Source organism: Natator depressus, chromosome 10 (assembly GCF_965152275.1).
Source record: "Natator depressus isolate rNatDep1 chromosome 10, rNatDep2.hap1, whole genome shotgun sequence".
In the NCBI taxonomy this organism is placed as follows: domain Eukaryota; kingdom Metazoa; phylum Chordata; order Testudines; family Cheloniidae; genus Natator; species Natator depressus.
Window position 1 is genome coordinate 25,373,097 of NC_134243.1, and position 22,481 is coordinate 25,395,577.

General features: G+C 41.8%; 1 protein-coding gene across 1 annotated transcript in view; it reads left to right on the top strand.

Annotated features, from left to right (window-relative positions):
• USP7 (ubiquitin specific peptidase 7) overlaps positions 1–5,374 on the top strand; it is a 102,025-nt gene extending 96,651 nt beyond the window's left edge. Inside the window, exons 29-31 of the mRNA XM_074965471.1 lie at positions 761–832; positions 1,187–1,277; positions 3,869–5,374. Coding sequence (XP_074821572.1) covers positions 761–832; positions 1,187–1,277; positions 3,869–3,975 — 270 coding nt within the window. The 3' untranslated portion in view covers positions 3,976–5,374. The remainder of the gene's footprint in view (positions 1–760; positions 833–1,186; positions 1,278–3,868) is intronic.
• The last annotated feature ends 17,107 nt before the right edge of the window (positions 5,375–22,481 follow it).

The following is a 22,481-nucleotide window of genomic DNA, read 5'->3' on the forward strand; positions in this document are numbered from 1 at the left end:
GAACCCTGCAAGATTGAAAACAATTGGGTTAGAATTTTGAAAGTTAGCATCTTTTTCTGTTGTTCTTCTCATCTGCCAGTTCATATAAATATTATCTAATTCTGTAAGATTTTTGGACCCAGAAATGTGTGTATTGTCACAGAATTCAGAGAGACTAGTTGTGGTGTATTCATATTTGTGATCAGTGCCAAATAAACCTTTAGTACTATTTATAAGGGAGGCTGTTTGTTTTGTGTTTTCCTGTTCTTGATGGCTGACTTTTGATTGATCCTTTTCTTTTTTGTGTTTTTCAGTACGTCATCTTTTGTGGGTTTATAAAATAATACAAGGCAGAGTTACTTAATTTCAAAGATAATGCTAGCTGAGGGAAAAAATTCACAGGTTATAGGAATTTAAAATGACAAGGTGCTAGAGAAGATATTTCTATTTTTTTATAACACTGTTTTTCTTCTGGTTGCAATACTTCTTACTTTGTATCTTGGCCTTAGTTGTGCAAACACATCAATCAAATTAGGAACAATTTGCATACAAGGCAATGATGACCCAGTGTGAATTGAAAATGTAGATTTCACTTACTACCATGTCATAGTAGGTGGTACTGAAATTTCTGTAATAGTTTCTGAAAATAACTGGATAATTTATGTAATTGTACTGCAGTGCAGGATTTGGCAGGAAAATCACAACAGTCACTAAACCAATTTCTCTTTATAATGATGATTTAAATTATATTTTTTGATATCTACTGTTAAAAAATTATTAGGGTGAACACTTCAGAGAGGTGATGAAGCGGATTCAAACAATGCTGGACATCCAAGAAAAAGAATTTGAAAAGGTAACATCATGTTGGGGAGAGTTCATATTTCAATTTATTGATCCTGAGTTCAAAATAAAAAAAAGCTCTAATGTAGTGTACTTAAGGATTATAGAGCAGCTGTTTTACCATAAGAGACTCAGTTTAGATCAAATACTATTGCGTTTTCATCAGATTATGGGATATGGGATGGGAAGAAGGTGCCATGTGGGAACGTTGGAAATAATATTTTATAGGGTTTCCCCTTCCTTTGTTTGCAATATGTGCCACTTCAGATTAGTACTCTTTCTGCATTACTATACCAAATATAGGTAGCTGAAAAGACTGTAGCGTTTTATTTCCATCCAGACTCTTAACAGTTTGTTCCTTTTGAAGTTTAAGTTTGCCATTGTAATGATGGGTCGACACCAATACCTAAATGAAGATGAGTATGAAGTGAACTTGAAAGATTTTGAGCCCCAACCTGGTGAGTAGCTGGTTAATTTGACACTATTGTTTTAAATTGCAGCAGTTGCTCTGCCATTTGTTAGTTATGCAGTCATCCCTGACTCAGGAAATAAAAAGGTACATTAGTGTCCACACACTGAATATGCTTTTATGTAGTTCACTCATGTATCTGTATATAAATATAAAATGTATATGTACACTGTGTTGTGTGCAGATTAGTTACCATGGGAGAATATACATTAAGAATGCAAATATGTATACTCTCACACTTACAGAACCACTTGTTGTTCCCCCATGAGTCAAATAAAGGATGTGCGCCTAAGTGGCTGAGTACTGTTGAACACACACACGCACACACACAACATATTGTACAAGAGAAGAAAGCTGCAATGTAAGCTAAAAGCTTTGCTATATTGCTCCTCTTACTCTAGTTCATATAAATATTTGATTTCCTCATTTTTATTGGAATAACATAGATGTAGTATTGCTATATAGTACAAAGCTCCATTCTTATCAGCTTCTTAATTTTAAGACTCCCCCAAAGGTGGTTGAACTCAGATTCTTCTCACCCACTTGTTGTAAAGAGAGACCATAATAAGGTTCAGTGAAGGTGGAATCAAACAGGAACAGAACGTTAACTAGGGATGTTGTATAGATATACTTTAAGAGATGAGTACTGTGCTGAAATGTAACCTAATCTGTATTTGTCTGTGTACCCTGTTCGCCATGTTCTTTACTTGACTAATGCTTAGAGCTCCATTCACCATGTTTGCAGAGAGAAGCAGAGCCAATACACTCTGTGGGCTTTTTACCCAGGGGAAAGCAAGCAGTGTTTGTACCACAGCCTTCTCTTAGGGGTCCCACTAGGAAAGGGTAGCTTTGAATTTACAATTGAAGCTCCAGTGTAAGTTGTGGTGAATCAATGAATGTGTTCCCTGGCCTTGCTACCCATTTTTATGGACCCTCTCTTCTCTCTCAGTGAAGATGCTACTGCACAACAAGAGAGCTTCTCCTGTTGGCATAGTTAATCCACTGCCACAAGAGGTGGCAGCTGTGATGACGGGAGAAGCCCTCCCATTGACATAGCGCTGTCTACACCAGGGTTAGATCGGTGTACTTGCATTACTGAAGGATGTGAATTTTTAATACCCCTGATCGATGTAGTTAAACCAATGTAAGTTTATAGTGTAGATCTGGCCTAAGATGTAGCCAGTGTTTAGACTTTTACACATGCTAGACAGGTCATGTTAAACCTGTGTCCTAGACTTTAATTGGACCAGTTTTGCACATGTGTAGACAAGGCACAGCGATTAAGTAGGCTTTTAAAACATGTTAGCTAGCATTCTTATACCACGCCTTTAAATTCTACTCTAGACAAGACCTAAAAAAGAATACTAGTTTCCTGTCATTAATCAGTGGTGAGTAGTGTTATGGTGTGCGATGGTATCTCTCTTTAAAAGGCATTGATTACATATGTTTTTATAATACACTGTCCATTATGCCAAGATGAAAAAGAATTTACTTTTTCAATGGGGAAAATGTATCCGAAGTGCGCGCACACAAACCTTCTAGAGGAAAAAGGTCAAGTATTTCACACTTCAGTCATCACAGTTGGCTGATTTGAATCCAGTGTCAGATCCTTGTTGCTATAGGGTTTTTAAGCTACTGTCTTCTTCATTTCACTCCAAAGAACATTTGATGCATTTTGGACACCTTAAAGGGAGCTCTCTTCCATTTGTAAGAAATAGACAGACAGCATTCTAAAGATATTACAGTGCATAATGAAAACTAACTATTGGCAACACAAAATATTGAATTGGACAGCTGACAAAATTCCTGTATTTTTAATGCTTTCAAAATGTTTGTAAACTTTTTTGGATGACTAAAATCAGGGGCTCAATTGCATGATTTCTTCAAAAACTCCAACTAGAGTTAATTAACATGAGTGTACTTTAATGCTATTAAGTCTAAGGGCTTGTCTTCACTACTGTGCTACATCAGCACCACTGCAGCATGTCTGGTAAAGATGCGCTACATCGACGGGAGAGCGTTTCCTTGCTTATATAGCACGGTACGAACACCGCTCTAAGTCGATGTAACTTGCGTTACTTGGCAGGTGGCTTTTTCATATCCCTGAGCAACATAAGTTAGCAGTCATGTAGACAAGCCCCAAGTAAATCACATGGCAAGAGTAACCTAAAATATGGTAGTAATAAAGTACAGCCTCCGATACTTGGTATTTCTAAATGGTATTTTCCTCTTCAGAACAGGCCCAACTTTTCTTTTATTCAGAGAACTATGAAAGCTGATGCATTCAGACTCATGTCTTTGGGCATAAAGTAGTACAGCAATTATTCACTTTTAGCATATTGTCTGTAAAATTGTGGTAGCAACAGCTAAGTAGTGTGTATGTATCCAGTAGATCCAAGGACACAGTTTAGGGTATTAGTGGAAATGCAGTGGTTGCTATGAAAACATTCTACAGACTTCTGGAGTGCTTCAGTACTGTAAGAGTCAGGCTGTTCCGTGTAAGGCATGCAAATATTTTGTGCAAATGTAAGGTTGCTACTGTGTCTTAAAAGCTTATTTGGTTTTTTTTTCCTCTTCTAGGCAACATGTCTCATCCAAGGCCATGGCTAGGGCTTGACCATTTCAATAAAGCCCCAAAGAGAAGTCGCTACACTTACCTTGAAAAAGCTATTAAAATCCATAACTGACTTACCCAACCAGTTTGTTCAAGGCAAGGGACAAATGTCAGTGTGTGTGTGCACCTTTTTAACAACAGTAGAACTTTGGTACACGTGCACTATATCTGAAGTCTTCAGCAAGAGGATTTGCTGCTGATGTTAATTTTATTTTGTTGAGGCTGTTCAGTTTGGCTTCTCTGTATCTATTGACTGCCCTTTTTGAGCAAAATGAAGGTGTTTTTATAAAGCTTGGATGCCAATGAGAGTTATTTTATGGTAAACGTAATGCAAGGCAATTGTCAGCATAATGAGGGAAGAGTTAGTAGAACAGTTGACATTGGCAAAATATTTGTCTGTAGTACGTTTATAGATGGCATAAGCTGTCTGGCTGCCCTTCCTGGTGTGGTATTCCCCATCACTGCAGCTAGTAAGTCTTATGTTTAGACTCACATCAGATTTATTTCCTTCAGTTATACTTTAAATGACATTTTTGTGCATTTGTAAATGCAGAAAACCTCACATCATCAATAAATAGCAATCTCTACTTCATTGTGTACATTGTTGGCACTTATTTGGGATTTTTGTCTCCTCCAGCTTCATAGGATCCTTTTTTAATAAACTAGTTCCTATGTTGTTCAGTCGCTACTTGCATCCCATTTTGCCAAGTGGATGCTCTGGGTCCTAAAAGATATTAGGGCATTTTTATTCAATTTAAAAACATTGACAAATACCATTGCGGATTACTATGCTGCCTTTTGACAAATAGAATGACACTCAAAGTTGGCAAAAGCAGGATTATAAATATAATTAATTTAGTTAACATGGGAAGAAATGGGAAAAAAACACAAGAAATAGCCTTTCAGCACAGAGGGCATGCTCACTAGTGTTTTAGTAAGCTGTTGACTTTGTAAAAAAATAAATAAAAACAAAAAACAAAACAAAAACAAAACAAAAAAAAAGAAATTGTATATTTAATGAACATGTACAATTTAACACTTGGAGGTTAATTTTGTTGGGTGAGTCTGCAAGTGAATTTCACTGATGTTGATATTCATTGTGTGTAGTTTTATTTCAGTCCCCAGACTGCTTCCTTTTATTTTGGAGCTAATGCCAGCTGAGTGTCTAGTTTTGAGTGCAGTACAAATAGAATCAGTAATTCACACTTTTAATTTTACATTCTTTTCCAGTACTTTATTTTGTTTCTGTAGCCGCAGTGTACAACAACTCTTCCTGTATATTGCCTTTTTTGCTGGAAAATGTTGTATGTTGAATAAAATTTTCTATAAAATTTTACTTCAATGAGTGATGACGTGGAGGTTGAAGAAGATTTCTACTCTCCCTGGAAGTACAGTTTTCATTTATAATAAGGTTTTACTGAGATGTTTTTTTTTTTTCCAGTATTGCCAATGTATATCCCTGGATTTGGTTGGTTTTTGGGTTTGGGAGCGGTCTGGGAGGGATTGTTTTTGTTTTGTGAATTTTTTTGATTCTGTTTCTTTTGTTGGTGTTTTGCCTCTAACTAGTCACATTCGAGCTTAGGAAATAAAAGGTTTTCCAGGAGGGAACCATGTACAAATAAGATGAATGAAAAATTATTTTACTAGTTTGTTTGTAAAGCTGTAGTAGAGTCTTTGTAGTAGACTTGACTCTGCCTGCCTTGTACAAAACTTTTTGTTGTCCAGAATCTCAAATCTAATATTATAAACGGTGTAAAGTAAAATTTGGAGTCTCTAAAGGTAAGCTCTCAATAGATTTATAGATTATTGCTGTAATGTGTTCCTTGTATTCATAATCAAAAACATTCTTAGAAGCTTACTTTCATTAGACCTGTCAATAAACATTTAATAGGGGTTATATACGTGATGGCCTTTATAATTTTTTCTGAAATTGAATATGGTGGTTGTCAAAAACAGCAGGAGTGTTTGTTTTTTAACTAAATCTATAGTGCCCCCCCCCATTTCAGTTTTAAAATGAATTTTAATTTCCTGCTTCTGGTTTTAACTATCCGTGTAGTGGGAGATTTTTTTTGTTTGTTTTTGTAATTGTATGTTGTGTTGCTTTTAATTATGTTTGTATTTCCAATCAAGGTAAATCCAAGTTTATATTAGTTTTGTCCTCCATTTTATCCATTTCAGGTGGATAAAAGTGGTTTAAATAGCATGCCTTGAGTAAGTAAAGATTTCCTTTGCTTCATGTTTGTGTTAACTGGTGAGGGTTGTGCTGTAATCCAGGGCAACTGGTGCTTACAGAAAGCTCAGATTGTACTTTAGATGTTCTTTAGTTGTGCCATCCAGAAGTAATGGACACGCTCTACGTTTCTAGGATGTAAATGTTAGGATAGCCTAGTATAGAATCCACCTTGCTCTTGAAAATCATTGAGCCTTCAAAGTCACACAAAGTAGTAGCACGGACTGTGGCCTGTTTTAGAAGATATCTCAAGTAATCATAACTGCTTTTTATACTTCAGAAGAGAACATCCATTTCACTTTTGTAGTAGTAAGTTCTTGGGTGCCTTTTAATGTCAGATCTGTAGTTTTACTTGCTTCACTATCATGTACTTATTGATAGCACTAGTGCACCAGTTTTGAAAGGGCCCCACATATGTAAAGCATTTTGTTCCTTCCAACTTTTTCTGTCATTGAGGTTTTCTGAGAAGATTTGGAGCACAGTAACTTGCTATTTGAGGAGGGAAAGGTTTAGAGACTTTGTTGAAGGTGTGAATGTTTGAAGTACCTAACACTATGAAGAGCAGAGTATGGTAGGGTATTATCTCAGGTGCATTCTCCTTGTTTAATTCTTTTTAAGAATTTACAGTTCTTTAATCTTCATAATAAGGATGATTTCAATTTTGAGTTTGTATTTTGGATCATAGATGAGTAGTAGACACAGACTGCATTAAATTACAGTGGTAAAACAAGAAGATAAGTCAAGCACTGTTACGCAGGATCACATATTTATTACAATGGGCAACCTAAATTCCTTCTATAAAAATAGAAAAAAATATTACTGATATTTATATAGTGCTTTTCATTCCAAAGGATCCCAAAGTGCTTTACCAGTTCTATACATACAGCACCACTGATAGCATCACATCTGGAGTTTGGTGTGGCAAGCAGTGAACACACTTAACAGTGGTGAGGAGGGGTTTGGCCAGCCCCACCAGCCAAACCCCTACTGGTACAAATCAGGCAGGGTTTGTGTTGACACACATGCATAGTAAACTACATGGAACTCAGTATGCTATATCTATCTCAGCCCTTCACCCTTCTGAGTTGACGCTACTGGGCTGTGAACCTGTAGTTCCAGAGAGTCTTTAAGTGTCTCAGACCTGAGGCTTGGACTAGTGTGTCCTCTGGGTTTCGTGCTGGCTGTAGTTGTCAGTATGTAGATCTAAGCTGTGCTGTGTTTTTGCTATCTAGTATCCTGATAGAAACCATATTCTGTAGGAACTGTACATATTGTAAATAAAATAACTAGGATAACACTGAACCTGTGTCTGTGTCCACTCATTTGTTTTTCTATTAGAAATTTAATGACCTTGAATCAAAAGCTGCTGAACTGCTCAGAAGTCATGACAACTTGGTCTTGATTGTAGACTTGGATTTTTCAGAATGCACCACAATCCCTTGGAAAGTCTAAGCATTTCTTGAAGTGTTTTTCTATCAAAAATGGTCTTCATGATAAAAAAGGTAGTGCTGGCCAGAGGACAGACAATTCCTTTTCACAGCAACTTTTGAGGTTTTGAAATATATTTTTATTCCACATGGGAACAAAACCAAAGCCTTTCAAACGTTCTCAAACATGGACTTGTCAACATTCATATTTTGGGTCGAAACTAGCTCTGTGATTTGGAAGGAGGGGTGTGTATGTCTGTTCTGGAGGTCAGAGCACTGGCCTGGCATAGGAGTCCCAGATCCTTTCTTTGCCCGATGCAAGGGACTTGAACTTGCATCTCCCACATCCCAGTGCCCTAACCATCAGGCTATAGCGTGAATCTCTTTCTCAAAAAAACTTCCCAATAAAAAGTTTGTCTAAATAAATAAATCTCCATGAAATGTGTCTGCTTTGCATCATCGTATTTCAGCCAAGTTTCACTTTGGTGCAAATGTTCCAACCAGCTCTGGAAAATGGCTGTTATGAGTCTAAAATCAGATGTGAGAAACTTCTTGTTTTTCTCCCCATTTTACAGAGCTTCCTGCTAGGAAAGAGAGTAACTTCGAAACTGAACTATAACCTTTTGAAAGCAAAAACTGTTTCCTATTTCACAACAGGATTTTGTAAAGGAGACCAATTAAGAATCCTATTTTAAATGTCTTAGTGAAAGATACTGTAAAATCCTTTTCATGAGTGAGACTTCAAAGATGGTCTCAAAATGAAAACAGAATGAGTGCCGCACTCTAAATGTGTATGACCTACCAGGTGACTTACATAGAATATATTGCACAAAGCTTGTGCAGTGCTGCTGAAAACAGCTGGCATGTCTTAACTTCCCATTCATTTGACTGCTGGTTCCATAAGAAACTGCTCTGGCTACAGTGTGATCTGTGTAATACTGAAGAACCCATGCAACAGAGACAAAGATTAAGCAGTGCCAGCTCAATGAATAGGAGTAAAAATGTTTTAAATGCCATTTTCAATGTTTTATCTAAATTGAGGTTGTGAACACTTGCCTGCTATTTTCCAGTGCCTACACTTTTGCCCCCCCCCAAAAGATGGAAAACATCACCACCGCCTTTGGATCTGAAATTTCTCATGCTTTGTTCTCAGCCCAGAAGTAAAATTTTAGGATAGTCCATCTGCAGAAAATGAGCTCACAGCTGCAAGTTTTTCAGTACACTTCAATTCCTATTGAGCTCATAAGATCATATTCAATAAGTGCCTTTTAATGTTACCTAGTCATGAAAGTATTTCTGTACAACCCATGACTTCAATTCAGGCAGCTGGACTGCTCTGCCACTTGCTCTGTCACAAGTAAACAAATTGGGCTGTTTAGAAGCTTACCTCTTACATTCTAGCTTATCTCTTAAGCAAAGGGAGGGTCTGTGTTTTTCTTCTGCAAAGCAAATTTTTCAATTCAGGATTTAAGGTGATTTTCAGGCAAAATGATACCGTAGAAACAAGAGGAAGGGAAGAACAATCATCCATCCTGCAGTTCCATGGTGATATAATCAACACTGTGGTGACTATTTCCCTTGGGGCCAAATTCTCTGTACACTGGATCTTCTGAGGCTGGATAGCTATACACCTCCCTCTCACTCATCTCTGCAGAGGGGTAAGTGCACCTGTTTCAATCAGATGCATCCATTTCTAAAAATAGACTCTTGTTGGTATTTTATTTCCTATGGGCAAAATTTGAAGGTCTGGGTACCACCCTGTTCCACCTAGATCATTCTTCCAATGGACGGGGAGATAAGAAAAACAGTCCCCAGCCCATAAGAGTATTCTGACCATGGCCTAGCATCTGAGCATCCCAAACTTAAATACACTGCGTTTTTAAAGGCTTTGTCTGCAATAGAAAATGCTGTACCTACATTCTGTCAATAGCATAACCACTAGTGTAGACAGGGCTTAAGCATTTTTACCAGCTGCTCTGAGCATCCTTGCATGGCATGGTGGTAAAAGCCGCGGAGCCCGGTCTGCATTAACCGTTGTTCCACTGCTAGCACAAGTGCACCTGCTGGAAAGTGAGCACATTCTAGCGGAGATGCACCTAAAGATGGTCGTAAGATGCAGCTGGCTTAAATCAAGCTTTTTAGACGGGGTATCTTTACCTAAAACTGGCCTCAGCAGTTCCTGGCCTCAGCAATTTCCTTTCCCCTGAAACATTTTGGGATCGAAACAGCGTAGTCACAGGAAGATGGATACAAGTCTCAGGTGTTATGAGAACTCCTACTGATGCTAGAAACTCATCTTATGCTTCCAAAGCAATTATGACTGAAAAGGTGACTTTGGCCCAGAAATTCAAGGAGGAAGAAAAAAGCAGTTAATTGTATTTCTTCTGCAGCTCGCTTTTTTGTCTTATATACAAGCTGATGCATATCTATTCACAAAAATCTGCCTTGCAGTTCTGTAGCAAGAAGGATTGCTTGTGCTTACAAGGTGCTCTTGGGACTTTTCACTTCAACCCACGTTTGTCTCTCTGTAGAGCTTCTTTTCCAGAGGATGAGCAGGGACCCTGAAAAATATATTCCATGCACACACACCCATTCCACCTCTTCCCGGGACTCTCAGAAAAGTTGGTACTCCACTCTTCTTCCCATACCACAAATTGCCCTTCTGAATCCCTTCTCCAATCCAGTCTAGATCTTTCTCTAGCAGCCTGGATAGAGTCTGAGCCACAGGCTCTAGTGGCTATGGGGCTATCTAATTAATTAGTAATTAAGCCCTTAAGGTATGTCTACGCTGCAGCTGGAAGCAAGCCTCCCAGCCTGGGTAGAGAGTTGTGCTAGAGAGGCTCAAGCTAGCATGCTAAAAACAGCTGTGTGACTGTTGCACCACTGATGGAGAGAGCTTGGACCCAGTGTGTCAGGTGGACTTGAGCTTTGGTGACTAGCCTTAGCCTCTGCCAGTTTCGCAACATCCCCACAGGAATTTTAGCACGTTAGCACAAGCTGAGATAACATGTCTGTCTGCCCAGGCTGGGAGGCTTCTCCCAGCTGCAGTGTAGGCATACCCTTAATGTCCTGTAGCAATCTAGTCTCTTCCAGTCTCTAGTAACGTATAGGCAACTTACTGCTGTGGACAGAAACTTTTCACCCACAACATCCCCAATCCCTTAGATCTCAGAGCTCTTCAAGCACAGCTGAATTTTGGGTTGTCAGCTAGCACCCTTCATAGAAAAGTTTTTAAACTCAGCAGTTTGCAGGAAAGTGGAATTGGGGTGGGGGGGACCCTCCACCTATCAAACATATTTGGATATAGCTCTCCTCAAATCAAAGCTCTACCTCATGGTCCCCCTCAGGTCCTGTCCATCCCTAGCTGCTGTTGCCGTTCTCAGCATGATTATTTCCACATATAAGTTGGGAGAAAGAGCTACTCTCACCTGTTAAGAGGAACCATTTCAGATCTTCCATGAGGATTCAGTGCCTGGTGTTCAAGTCATCTATCACTTGGAAATTGCCCTACCGAGTTTTTGCCCATCTCCTAAATCCTGTGCTTTGGCACAAGTTAGATGTGGTAAGAGTCCTTAAGTTCTATTTACATAGAACCACCTATTTAAATGAGCTTGTGTTCACTTGCATTCCCTGATGTCATGCTCAGCAGCTCAAGAAGTTGGAAGCAAACAGTCTTGCTCTGAAGAACTTAAAATACCAGAATCAGTCAAAATTATCTCCCGTTAAGTTTACAAAAGAAAGGGGGAGGAGAGAGAAGTTTTATCATGAGACACTTCCCTGACATGATAGAATATTCACTTGGATCATGACAGATGATCTAGGATGAGGGTAAGAGAGGTGCATAACTAGCCTGAACTGCTCAGGGCTCCTTTAGTTCTCAAATCACAATAATAATTTAGTTCTAATAAGAACGGACAGTATTTGATTATAGTTTATCTGCATGAGCAGAGAGAAATATAGGATATGAAGATAGTCAGCCAGGTAGAGTGGGTATTTTGTTTCCTGGTGCTTTAACACTACCACTACCTTTGATGTTGATCATGCTAAAAGAGATTCCTCTGTTCAAGCAGTTGTTTTATAGCACAAGGGGCTAACTAACCAGGCCTTTTTGTCACATTTCCTCTCATTCCTTGAAGTCCTGAGGAAGGTCCAATGGGAAGGAGGCTACCCTGCCTGCTCGTATTGCCAGAGTGGTCCCATAAATCATGATTCAGGAACTTTAATAGAGTGTCTCATGCTTTTAACTTAGCTAATCTGGTCTTGAAGATCCCCTTTCACCTTTAGACCTAGGATCTCGAAACTCAAAGGCCTGCAGAATGACAGATGAACTAGAATCTCATGGCACTTCCTCTGAAGTCATTTCTACTGTGCTAAAAATGATAGAAACTTAGATTTTTCCTCTACCTTGCGGCAAAAGAATAGAATTCTGTCACCTGTCTGCTCATTTTATTTTATTTTATTTTTATTTTTATTTTTATTTAATTTTATTCAGGAGGGGATTGGCTTTAAGACCTTAAACATTGTAGGATCTTGGGGATACCGAATTGTTTTACTCAGTTTGTACAGCACCTGATCTCAGTTTGGGTCCCTAGGACTGCTATAATATAAATAAGCCTTATATACCTACAAACTGGCACAGGTTTAACTGAAGGTACATTTTTTGAGATTTTAGTTAAACTGGTGTAAGTTTGTATATAGACAATCTTCTTTTGGTGGAAGAATAGAGTATTGGGGATTTTTTAAGTAGTAAGCTAAACAAATCAAACCTATAATGGTTCAAAAAAGAACTAGATAAATTCATGAAGGATAGGTCCATCAATGGTTAATAGCCAGGATGGGGTCCCTAGCCTCTGTTTGGCAGAAGCTAGGAATGAGTGACAGGGGATGGATCATTTGATGATTACCTGTTCTATTCATTCCCTCGGAGGCATCTGGTATTTGCCACTGTCGGCTAGATGGACCTTTTGGTCTTATAGCTGTTCTTATGTGTATGCGCAAACCTACACCCATTTTACTGAAACAGTTTTAAAACACACCATTAGTTAATCTGATGTAAAATAGATCAGCTCTAAGTCATCAAAAAAATTACAAGCTGTCAGGAACTTCACTGATGGAACTTCCCTATCCTACTTGTAGCATGTTCCCGAAAGCAGTAGAATTAAACCTCCATGCACAGTCATTTTCTCAAGATTGCACCCTCAATTATAAAAGTCTATCCAACTGAAAGACCAAGAACACCGTTCAGGTTTGAGTGTGAACGGATATTTATTAATGAGATTAAATGTATCCTATAGGGAAACATGTCCTCAATAAAATCTGTGCTAACCTATTAGTCTTTGGTTAGCTTCCACAGGTACAACTGAAGGCACAGCTCGGGGACAGTGGTAGTGCCATAGAGGGTATGGAGGACATAATTAGTGTATTTCTCATAGTGGCCATTGCACTGGATGGACATGCTTTATCATTGTTTGTAAAAATATAAATAAATAAATGGACCGAGGTCATTTGCTAGTGACCAGGCATGAGAAGAACAGAAATCTGTTCAATTTTCAGGTTGAGTTTGCAGGGTTGCTGGTTAGAGATAAATATCCTCCTAGCTGTAAAGTGCACCACCTTCCCGTGGTGTAACTGCCAGACAAAATAGGGAGTCCTTCGGAAGCTGCTTTTTTTTTTTTTTTTTTTTTTTTTAAGTCTCTTCAGAGTCAGAATTTACTTTGTTACCCACCTGGAATGTAAAATTTCTGGGTCTGGAGTAGTTTAGAAGAGAGAAGAAATCATAGCACCATTGTTTGAATCTTCCCCCTATTTTTTTCCTCAAAATAATATGGAGGGATAGCTCAGCGGTTTGAGCATTGGCCTGCTAAACCCAGGATTGTGAGTTCAGTCCTTGAGGGGGCCATTTAGGGATCTGGGGCAAAAAGTGGGGATTGGTCCTGCTTTGAGCAGGGGTTGGACTAGATGACCTCCTGAGGTCCCTTCCAACCTTGATATTCTATGATTCTATGAATGATTAGATAAAGACTGAAGCTTATCCTGCAGCTTATCCTGCAAGTGTAATCTCCATTCCATTTAAACGGGGGTATTTCCCTTTTGTGTCAATTGATGGTCTTATATAAAAGTATTGGTAATAATGGTCAGACTTCAGAAATGAGGGGCTCCAATACTGTCAGTGCTGTCTGAGTAATGAATTTCAGCTAGATGAAATGGAAGAATTTAAGGGAATATTTTTGAGACGCCTTTTGCTAATTGCTCAGCTTGGCAAGCATTGTAGTGTGCAACTGCCCCACCAGCCATGCTGGCCAGATGAGGTCCTTCCTGGATTACATGGAGTATTGGACCTCCCAAGCCTCTGGGGAGAAAAGACTGGGCAAGTACCGCTACAGATTAGTCATAGAAGTGTGGACAATTACAGAGACTTCACAGAGGATACAGGTGAAGGGGTGCGACAGGGATCAGGAGCAGTACCCTATGAAAGTGAAGGAAATGTGGCAGACATACCGCAAGGCCAGGGAGTTCAATAGTCGATCTGGTGCCAAGCTGCAGACCTGCTGCTTTTACACAGAGCTGAATGCTATATGTGGTGGAGTCACCAGCATCCCACAGACTGCCATGGATGCCTTGATGGACCCTAAGATAGAGACCCTTGCTGTGAACAACAAGCAGGAGCAGGAGGAAGGCCATGCAGTGGAGGGGTCCCACTGAGCTGTGAACCACAGTCTAGCCAGTCCCGCCAGCTGAGTACAGAAAAGCCTGATCCAGGGGAAGGAACTTCGGATAAGTGTGTGCATGCATCCTCTGATAAATGTGAAGATGGCTCCCAGCCCAACCCCAAGTTAGCAGGACATAGGTATCTGCTTTTCATTGTTTTACTCAAACAAGAAGAGGTAGAGGTACAACTAACTTAGGGATAGGTGTCTGCTTTTCTTTCCCCTATAGGGTTAGTGGAGAGCCATGTGAAGCAGTTTGCTTATGTACTCAGGGATATCCCTTGTATCCTCTTGAGAGATCTCAATGAAACTTTCATGGAAATACTCTGCAATCCTCTCCCTAAGGTTTCTACAGCTTGCTGGCTTAATTCCTGTGTCTGCGGCAGGACGCTTTCCCATCCCACTCCCCTGTGACTTTGGCAGACACCACTGCAGTAAATGGGATAGTAGCTTCTGGGCCTGGGCCGCTGTGGGGTGCCAACAGCAGCTGTGCTCTCTGTGCCTTTGTTACCCTCAGAAGTGAGAGATCCACTAAAATCACCAGGGCCTTTGGAAAGTAGTGCCATTACTCGGTGCCCTGGCCCTCTACTCATGCCCAAGGAAATAGGGGCCAACTTTTTTTTGTTTGTTTCACCCAAACAATTCCCTCCCCCCTCCCCCCCACCCCAGCAGGCTGTACTCATCATGGCTGTAGCTGGACAGTGGTGGTGTGCAGAGGCTGAAGAAGCTGAAGTGTCAATAAGCTTGTCTTATTTAAAACTCTTATGGGAATAAGGGATGGGAGTACTGAAATTTATCTTTTGCTTTCCACTATAAATTCAATGACGCATCTGTCTGTTTTATCTATAGCTGCCACCGTTGTGGCCTTGAGGGGTGCCTGCACCACATCCAGGGAACACCTGACCCTGAGGCAGTGGAGGAGAAAGAAGTGGATTAGGGAGGACCTGTTCAATGAGATCCTGCAAACCAGAGCTTCATCGGACCTTGAATGGAGAGCCTGGAGGGTGAATATAGCAGACAGCCTGGAGAAGGGAAGAGTGGATAGGAGAGAGATCCAGGTTTTCCAGCAGGTAAAAGATTGGTAGAGTGGCATAATGGGGCTTGTCAGGCTGCAAAAACAAATGCTCCAGGCTCTCGTTGACCTACCGGTCCAGCAGTCACATGCGTGCCTCCCTTTGCAGTCAATGGAGAATCACATTTCAGCAGTCCCCTGCATCCCTCCCTCCCACATTCCAGGTGGCATCACGGGTTGCATTCCTATCCTACCACTTCACTGTGGGGGACCGTGAGGACCACCACAGCTTCACATATGCTGAGCTGTGATAGCCACGCGTGGTGTATGTTTGGCTGAAGTGGACACGTTTTTCTAGCATTCTAATTTTATATTCTGTTTTGTTTTTCACTGTTTTATTTTTCCTGCACATTCTTTGCACTTTTTTGTTACGCAATAATTTTTTTGAGATAAATTCATCTTTATTACTTCATGACATTCATGAATGAATGCCGAGCACTGTCTAAAGCGCACAGGAGTTGTAATTGAACAGGACCACAGAACTCGTAGGTTGAGTGCAAAACATGTAATATTTATAAATGTACAGTAAGCACTGCATAATTCACAGGTTCATTGAAAGATTCTGTGATAGTCACAAATGTACACCAAGCGCGGCACAAAACTTCAGGGCCAGGTACCATGCTGTCCAGCACAGCGCATTACCATGACTGTCTGTTAAAAGTGCTCTTTCGAGGCCTCCCTCTGCTGCATAGCTTCACAATGAGCAATTCTAATGGCTGTTGTGTCTGGCTGTTCAAAGTCAGCAGACAGCCGCTCCCGCTCCGCACGACCACCCCAGCAGCAGCTTTTCCCACTTTGTCTCAGAAATATGGTGCAGGACCCAACAAGGAGCTATTACCACTGAGATATTTTTCTCACCGAGATCTGATCTAGTGGGTAAATGCCACCACCATCCCTTCAATGTACCAAAAGCACATTTAATTGTCATTCTGTACCTTCGGAGCTGGTAGCTGAATTTTATCTTGGAGCTGTAGAGCTTCGTGAGCCAGGGCAGAAAGAGGTAGGCTGGTTCTCCAAGCATCACTATTGAAATTTCAACATCACCAATGGCAATCTGCCAGTTGTGGGGGAATGTCCTGGCTTGAAACTTCCTGAACACGCCTGTGTCTGAGCATCATGCACCTCTGACCAGCCCACCGTCAGCAGTGACCCATCAGTGCTTGCATAAGCATCAAAACATAGCCCTTTCTGTGGGTGTCATCTGTGGCAAGGTGGGCTGGGGCCAAAATAAGGATGTGCATGCTGTCTGTCACCCCACTGCAGTTTGGGAACCCCATAGCTGAAAATCCATCCACTATGTCCTGCATGTTGCTAAGAGTCACACTTCTGTGTAGCTGGGTACGATTAATGGCCCTACTCACTTGCATGACAACAGCCTCCACTGGATTTTCCAACTCCAAAATGATTCCCCACTGACCAATAGCAGCTCAGCATTGCAAGCTTCCACAGTGCAATTGCCACTCGCTTCTCAGCTCTCAATGCAGCTCTCATTCTGGTGTCCATGTGCTGAAGGGCTGGGCTGAGCGCACAGATCCAGGAATGTTGCTTTTTGCATCTGGAAGTTGTGCAGCCACTGATCATCGTCCCAAACCTGCTTTGTGATGCAATCCCACCAGTCAGGGCTTGCTTCTCAGGCCCAGAGGTGGCACTCCACTGCCTGGAGCTGCTCCATGAATGCCCCCAACAGCCTTGAATTGGTTTTCACAGTGTCCCTTCGCAGTCTGTCCTGAAAGAAATCATGTGCCCAGTGTTGCGGTACTTCCTGAGGCTTTGCAAATACCAGAGGAGTGCTCATCCTCTGCAACTTTCATGACAGTAGCGCAGAGCTGTGTGGGTTCCATTCCTCGGTCAGAGATGGCTGACACTGACAAGTGCCGGGGGGAGGTGGTTCAAAGGGAAAAAATTATGGGCTACGGATGACATTATCGGGTGAAGAAAATGATGGGAAATTGACCCCTACCTCCCAGAGTTCCCGGCATGACTCAATTCTACTCCATACACATTGCAAAAATCCTCCAAAAGGTATTGCCCCAGAGAGTGGTGCATGACATGCTGGGATACCTACCCATGGTGTGCCACACTTTGCATCAACACAAGTACTCCTGGTGCGTATGCAAATTGCTGATGCCAGCAACCAAGTGTTCACATGTACCAGTGATATAATACCTGTGATGGCATTATGCCAGCGTAACTTGCATCAATTTAGTGTACACACAGCCCCAGTTTTGCTACTGGTTTGTGTTATGACCAGTTCTCTGCCTGTTTCGTCCTCATGCAACAGATATGGAGCAAAGCTAACAATGTTTGTAACCAAGATCCTTGGCTGCAAGATGCCATAAGGGCCAAATATTGTGTATCATCATTTTCACTTTATCCTCTGGCAAAATAGAGACATGAGTCCTCCTTTACATCAGAGAGTTGTTGTGAGGCTTGCGTAATGCAGCTTTACAGAGCAACTTGACATCTTCTGGTCAATAATAGCTTTGAAAGTACAAGCTGTTAGTATAGAGCTACCTAGGTATTTCTGAGGGCCCACAGATATCACAACTTTAGTACCTCACAGGGTTGGTCTAGAAATGAAAAGATCCTTTTGGCCCACCTGGAAAATCATAGATTTGAAATGATCTAGGCTGGAGCAGAAGAGATCTTTGCACAGCACTACAAGATATGTGTGCTGGGTCCACTGCAGTCCCTAGAGCAGATACTTCTGCCTCCTAATTCTTCTCCTAGCTCTTGGCCTAGGAATTGAGCAGCTGCAGAAGGATGGGTTGTACCTGCAGAACTGTGTTGCAGATAAGTTGAGAGAACAGTGTCCGTGGGCTGCAGTGGGTTATGTAGGGGCCCACTCACGTGGAAAGCCACTGTGGGCTATGGGAAAGTCTCTCTCTCTCTTTGAAAGTCCTTCCTAATCCTACTAGAAATGAATTATTCTAACTTTGACTCATGATCTGTGACTGCAGCCAGGGAATAAAAGATGTCTATTGTCAGAAGTCCTATGTGTCGCACCCTTATTACGTTCCTCGGGGAAACCCACCACATCCTAAAGGTGTATCTTTGTTCCTTTCCTCTCCCCAGTATCCTTATTCACTCTCCAGCTTCCAGCTGGAGGAGACTCCTTATGTCACACATTGTTAACATTTGAGGGTGTTTAGTCAGGCTCTTTATCCAAAGCGATGTGCATTGTGAGGGCAGATAATGTTGACTGTTAAGTATGAGAAAGCGCTTTTTTTTTTTTTTTTTTTTTTTAAATCTCCTCTGCAGAAAGGAGGTGTGGATACTTGTCACTAGATGTCAGTAAAATGCTGAGATTAGCCACTTGTTGCATTGTCAACCTCCTATTTTAGTCAGGAAAATATTGCAGTAGATTTGATCAACATCTTAACAGTGACCTTTTAAAACACACAGATAGCAAGGAAATATTGCCATGATGTTGGCACTCTCTCCTTACCTGGTTGGCATCTTTCCAGTAGGAAGCGGTTGTCATGGTTTCTGCCCAGTGGACATGTCTGGAAGAACTCATTTAGCATTTCATGACAATAACAGATCCAGGTCCCTTCTGCATTTGCCAATTATTCATCAGGTGTATTTACTCCCTGAGGAACCCTTCCTTAAACTTGGATGTGAAATTTAAATGCAGTAGCACCCTGGGACCCAACAGAAAGGCTGTGCTAGAACTTGGGAAAAGAATATCAAATAACGGAGTATTTCTGGGGTTGCAGAGTTGTTGGAGGGACACAAAAAGAGACTGCCATCCTTCGATTGTAGATGCTCACATGGTCCCTATCACCACGTAGTAATATAAGGGGTACAACGTCAATCACATGATGATGCTGTCCCTTGACCCTTAAGGGCCCGCCCCCCTGGAGTATTACTTCTCGGGCCAAGATGGACACATGATTGGCTGCAAGGGGTGGCATGTGACATGATCCCAAGGGCGGATTCAGCCAAACAGGAAGTTCTGAGGCAGGGTGACCCATCTGAGAACTCCTCCCACCACCCTCTACCAATCAGCGAAGGTTTCAGCCCCGTAGGACTGCCCCAGGAGAGGATTTGACCAAACAGGGCTCGTGCCAGGTTGACCTCCCCTGAAATTCTCGTAGTGGTGGTGAAGGAGTCCATGTTTCCTCTGTGTTTTCATTATTTCTGAAAAATGTGTTCTTGAAATGAGATGGATTCTTCCATGCAGCGTTGGGACTTCCAGGGCAGTGCTGCTGGCTGGCCAGCTGTTGAGCTCCAGAGATCGTGGGGTTCTGGTCTAGACCCTTCTACTATACCTATTCTGATTGGTACACATTTCCCTTCTGGGATGGCCTAAGGGGGCGAAACCTTTGCCGATTGGTAAAGGGCTGTGAGGGGAATTCTTCAAGGGGTCACACAACCCTTTCATGGCCAGGTCACTCCGCTGACCTCAAACATGGCTTGAAATCTTTTCAAACTTCCATTTTAGCTTATGGGGTGGAAAGAGCACAAGTTCTAGGGGACATTTTCATTGCCTTGCCTGCAAGCTTGTTGGGCAAATGTTTTTAGCACACTCCAATGTAAAATCATTAGAAGTCAGGTGTGGGGAAAGATGCTTGAGTAAGGAGTTGGAGTTTACAGTTAAAAACACATTTAGAAGCAATTTAAAAATTACACTCAGAATTACATCTTCCTATAATTCTCAGAGAGCGTTCATGAAATCCAGCTAGCTGAGGGGGAGAGCAGCTGGTGGTTCTTGAGTGTTTATGTATGGTAGTGAAAGCTTCGACAGGGAATGAAATTCAGGTTAGAAAAACACTATTAATTTCATTTAGTGACCCCTAGTTCTTTGTGTTTAGGAGTTGTAACACAAGAACTAGGGGTCATCAAAGGAAATTAATAGGCAGTAGGTTTAAAACAAACAAAAGGAAGTATTTCTTCAAACAATGCACAGTCAACTTGTGGAACTCTTTGCCAGAGGATGTTGTGAAGGCCAAGTCTATAACAGGGTTCAAAAAAGAACTAGATATGTTCATGGAGGATAGATCCATCAATGGTTATTAGCCAGGATGGGCAGGGATGTTGTCCCTAGCCTCTGTTTGCCAGAAGCTGGGAATGGGCAACAGGGGATGGATCACTTGATGATTACCTGTTCTGTACATTCCATCTGGGCCACCTGGTATTGGCCACTGTCGGAAGACAGGATACTGGGCTAGATGGACCTTTGGTCTGACCAACTATGGCCGATCTTGTGTTCCTCAAGTATTTCTGAGGCAGAGAGATGTGCAGAAGAGTACAGGGAGGAAAGTTACTCTATGTGCCAGGTCCTTCAGGAAGCTAGTTCCTTTCCTCTCTCCGCCCCCAGGCTGTAATAATACCCAGCTCTTACATAGCACTTTTGCATCAGTAGATCTCAAAGTCCTTTACAAAGGAGGTCAGTGTCATTACACCATTTTACAGATGGGTAAACTGAGGCACAGAGAGGGGAGGTGTCCTGCCTGGGCTCACACAGCAGATCAGTGGCAGAGCCAAGACTAGACCCCAGCTCTTCTGAGTCCTAGTCCAGTGCTCTACCCACACAGACTCTCTAGCATGTAGCTCTCAGCCTGGAGTGTCATTCTATACCAGAAGTGAATTGTAGGCAGGTACTTAATCCAAAAGGAACTTTAAATGGTTGAGAGGCCTTCTAGCACTTCCCAAATTGGGGTATCGGCTAGAACTGGGCCAGAACCAAAACCCCAGATCAAAATCCTGAAGTTCTTGTTCTGAAATGAGCTTCTTGGCCCATCTCCATTCCTAATACCTGCCCACACATGGATAGATTAACTCACCAGTGCTAGTTTCCCCATTAGTAATGTGGCTAAATCTGCCTGCCTACTTCCAAAGGATGTTGACATTTACTTACACGTTCAAAGTACTGAACAAATGCTAAGTGCTCATTATGACTTCACTTGGCACCCACTATCTGTCTGCAGGCAACTGAATGGCAGCTCTGCCAGCCTGGGAGGAATCGAATGCAGCAAGAGGGCTGTGCTACATTAAACCTGCAAACATCACTCAGAGCTGCCTGCTCAATGTCACAGCTCTATTTTTTGGCTCTGGCAGGCAAACTGTTAAGGTGGCCCCTTGGCTGGTGTTCTGTTTACTTTAATCTAGTGACATTTTATGCAGTTTACTAGACTGGAACTTGACATGTGGATTCTATTCCTGGCTTTAGGACTGGCTCCTTGTGTGACCTTGGAGAAGTCACTTAGTCTTTCTCTGCCTCAGTTCCTCCTCAGTGCAATGGGGATAATCCTTCCTTTGCCTCTCTTGTCTGTTTAGCAAAGATGGTTTTTGAGGGGAGGACGGTTCTAGTGTGTGTTTATACAGCACCTTGCACAATGCAGCCCTCATCGCTGTTGGGGCTTCTGGCCACCACTGTAATTCTAATAATTATTAGATAGAGTTTGTACATTTCTGCTAAAGCAAATCTGGGAAGTTTATAGATCTTGAGGATTTAAGAACAACCAAAACATTTATGAAATCATATTAGCCTTGTTTATGCAATCGGATGTAATATACTGCTTAGGCGCTTAACAAAAGGTACATTGTTTTAGCTACTCAGTCAAACCGACTGAACTAGCTAAGTAGGATGTACTGAAAGTTCTGAAATACATGCTGAGTAGCTGAAGGGATTCTTTTAGAGCAGACAGCCCAAACTGCATGCAAGAAGGAGACTCTAAGAGACTGTAATTGACAGGGTTTGACCCCCTCTGTTGTGGAGAAGACAAGCAAAGGGCCATTGGAGGTACCCATTCTCCACATGTCTACCAATTGTAATGATTCTGTAGCTGTCACAGGATGGACTGGCATTTTTAGGAGGGAACTGGTCCAGCCCACCTGTGCCTCATTAACACCCTCCCAGTGGGGCCTGATAGAGGACAGCTGGTCACTATGAAAAAAGGGCAAACAGACAGAGGAAGCTGTGGCAAAGGCTGCAGAGTGCAGGAGGTTCCTGCAGGAGATCCTTGGCCAAAGGGAGGGGCTGGGGCCTGTGAGTATGTGGAAAAACTGCAGGTAGAAATACCTAGGAGTTTCTGCAGAGAGAAAGTGCAGGGTATGACTGCAGGTACGCAGGCCTGAGAGTGGCTGCTCAGAAGAGGGACGGGAGTGTTTAAAGGAGCCCAGGGTGTGCTGAGGGCA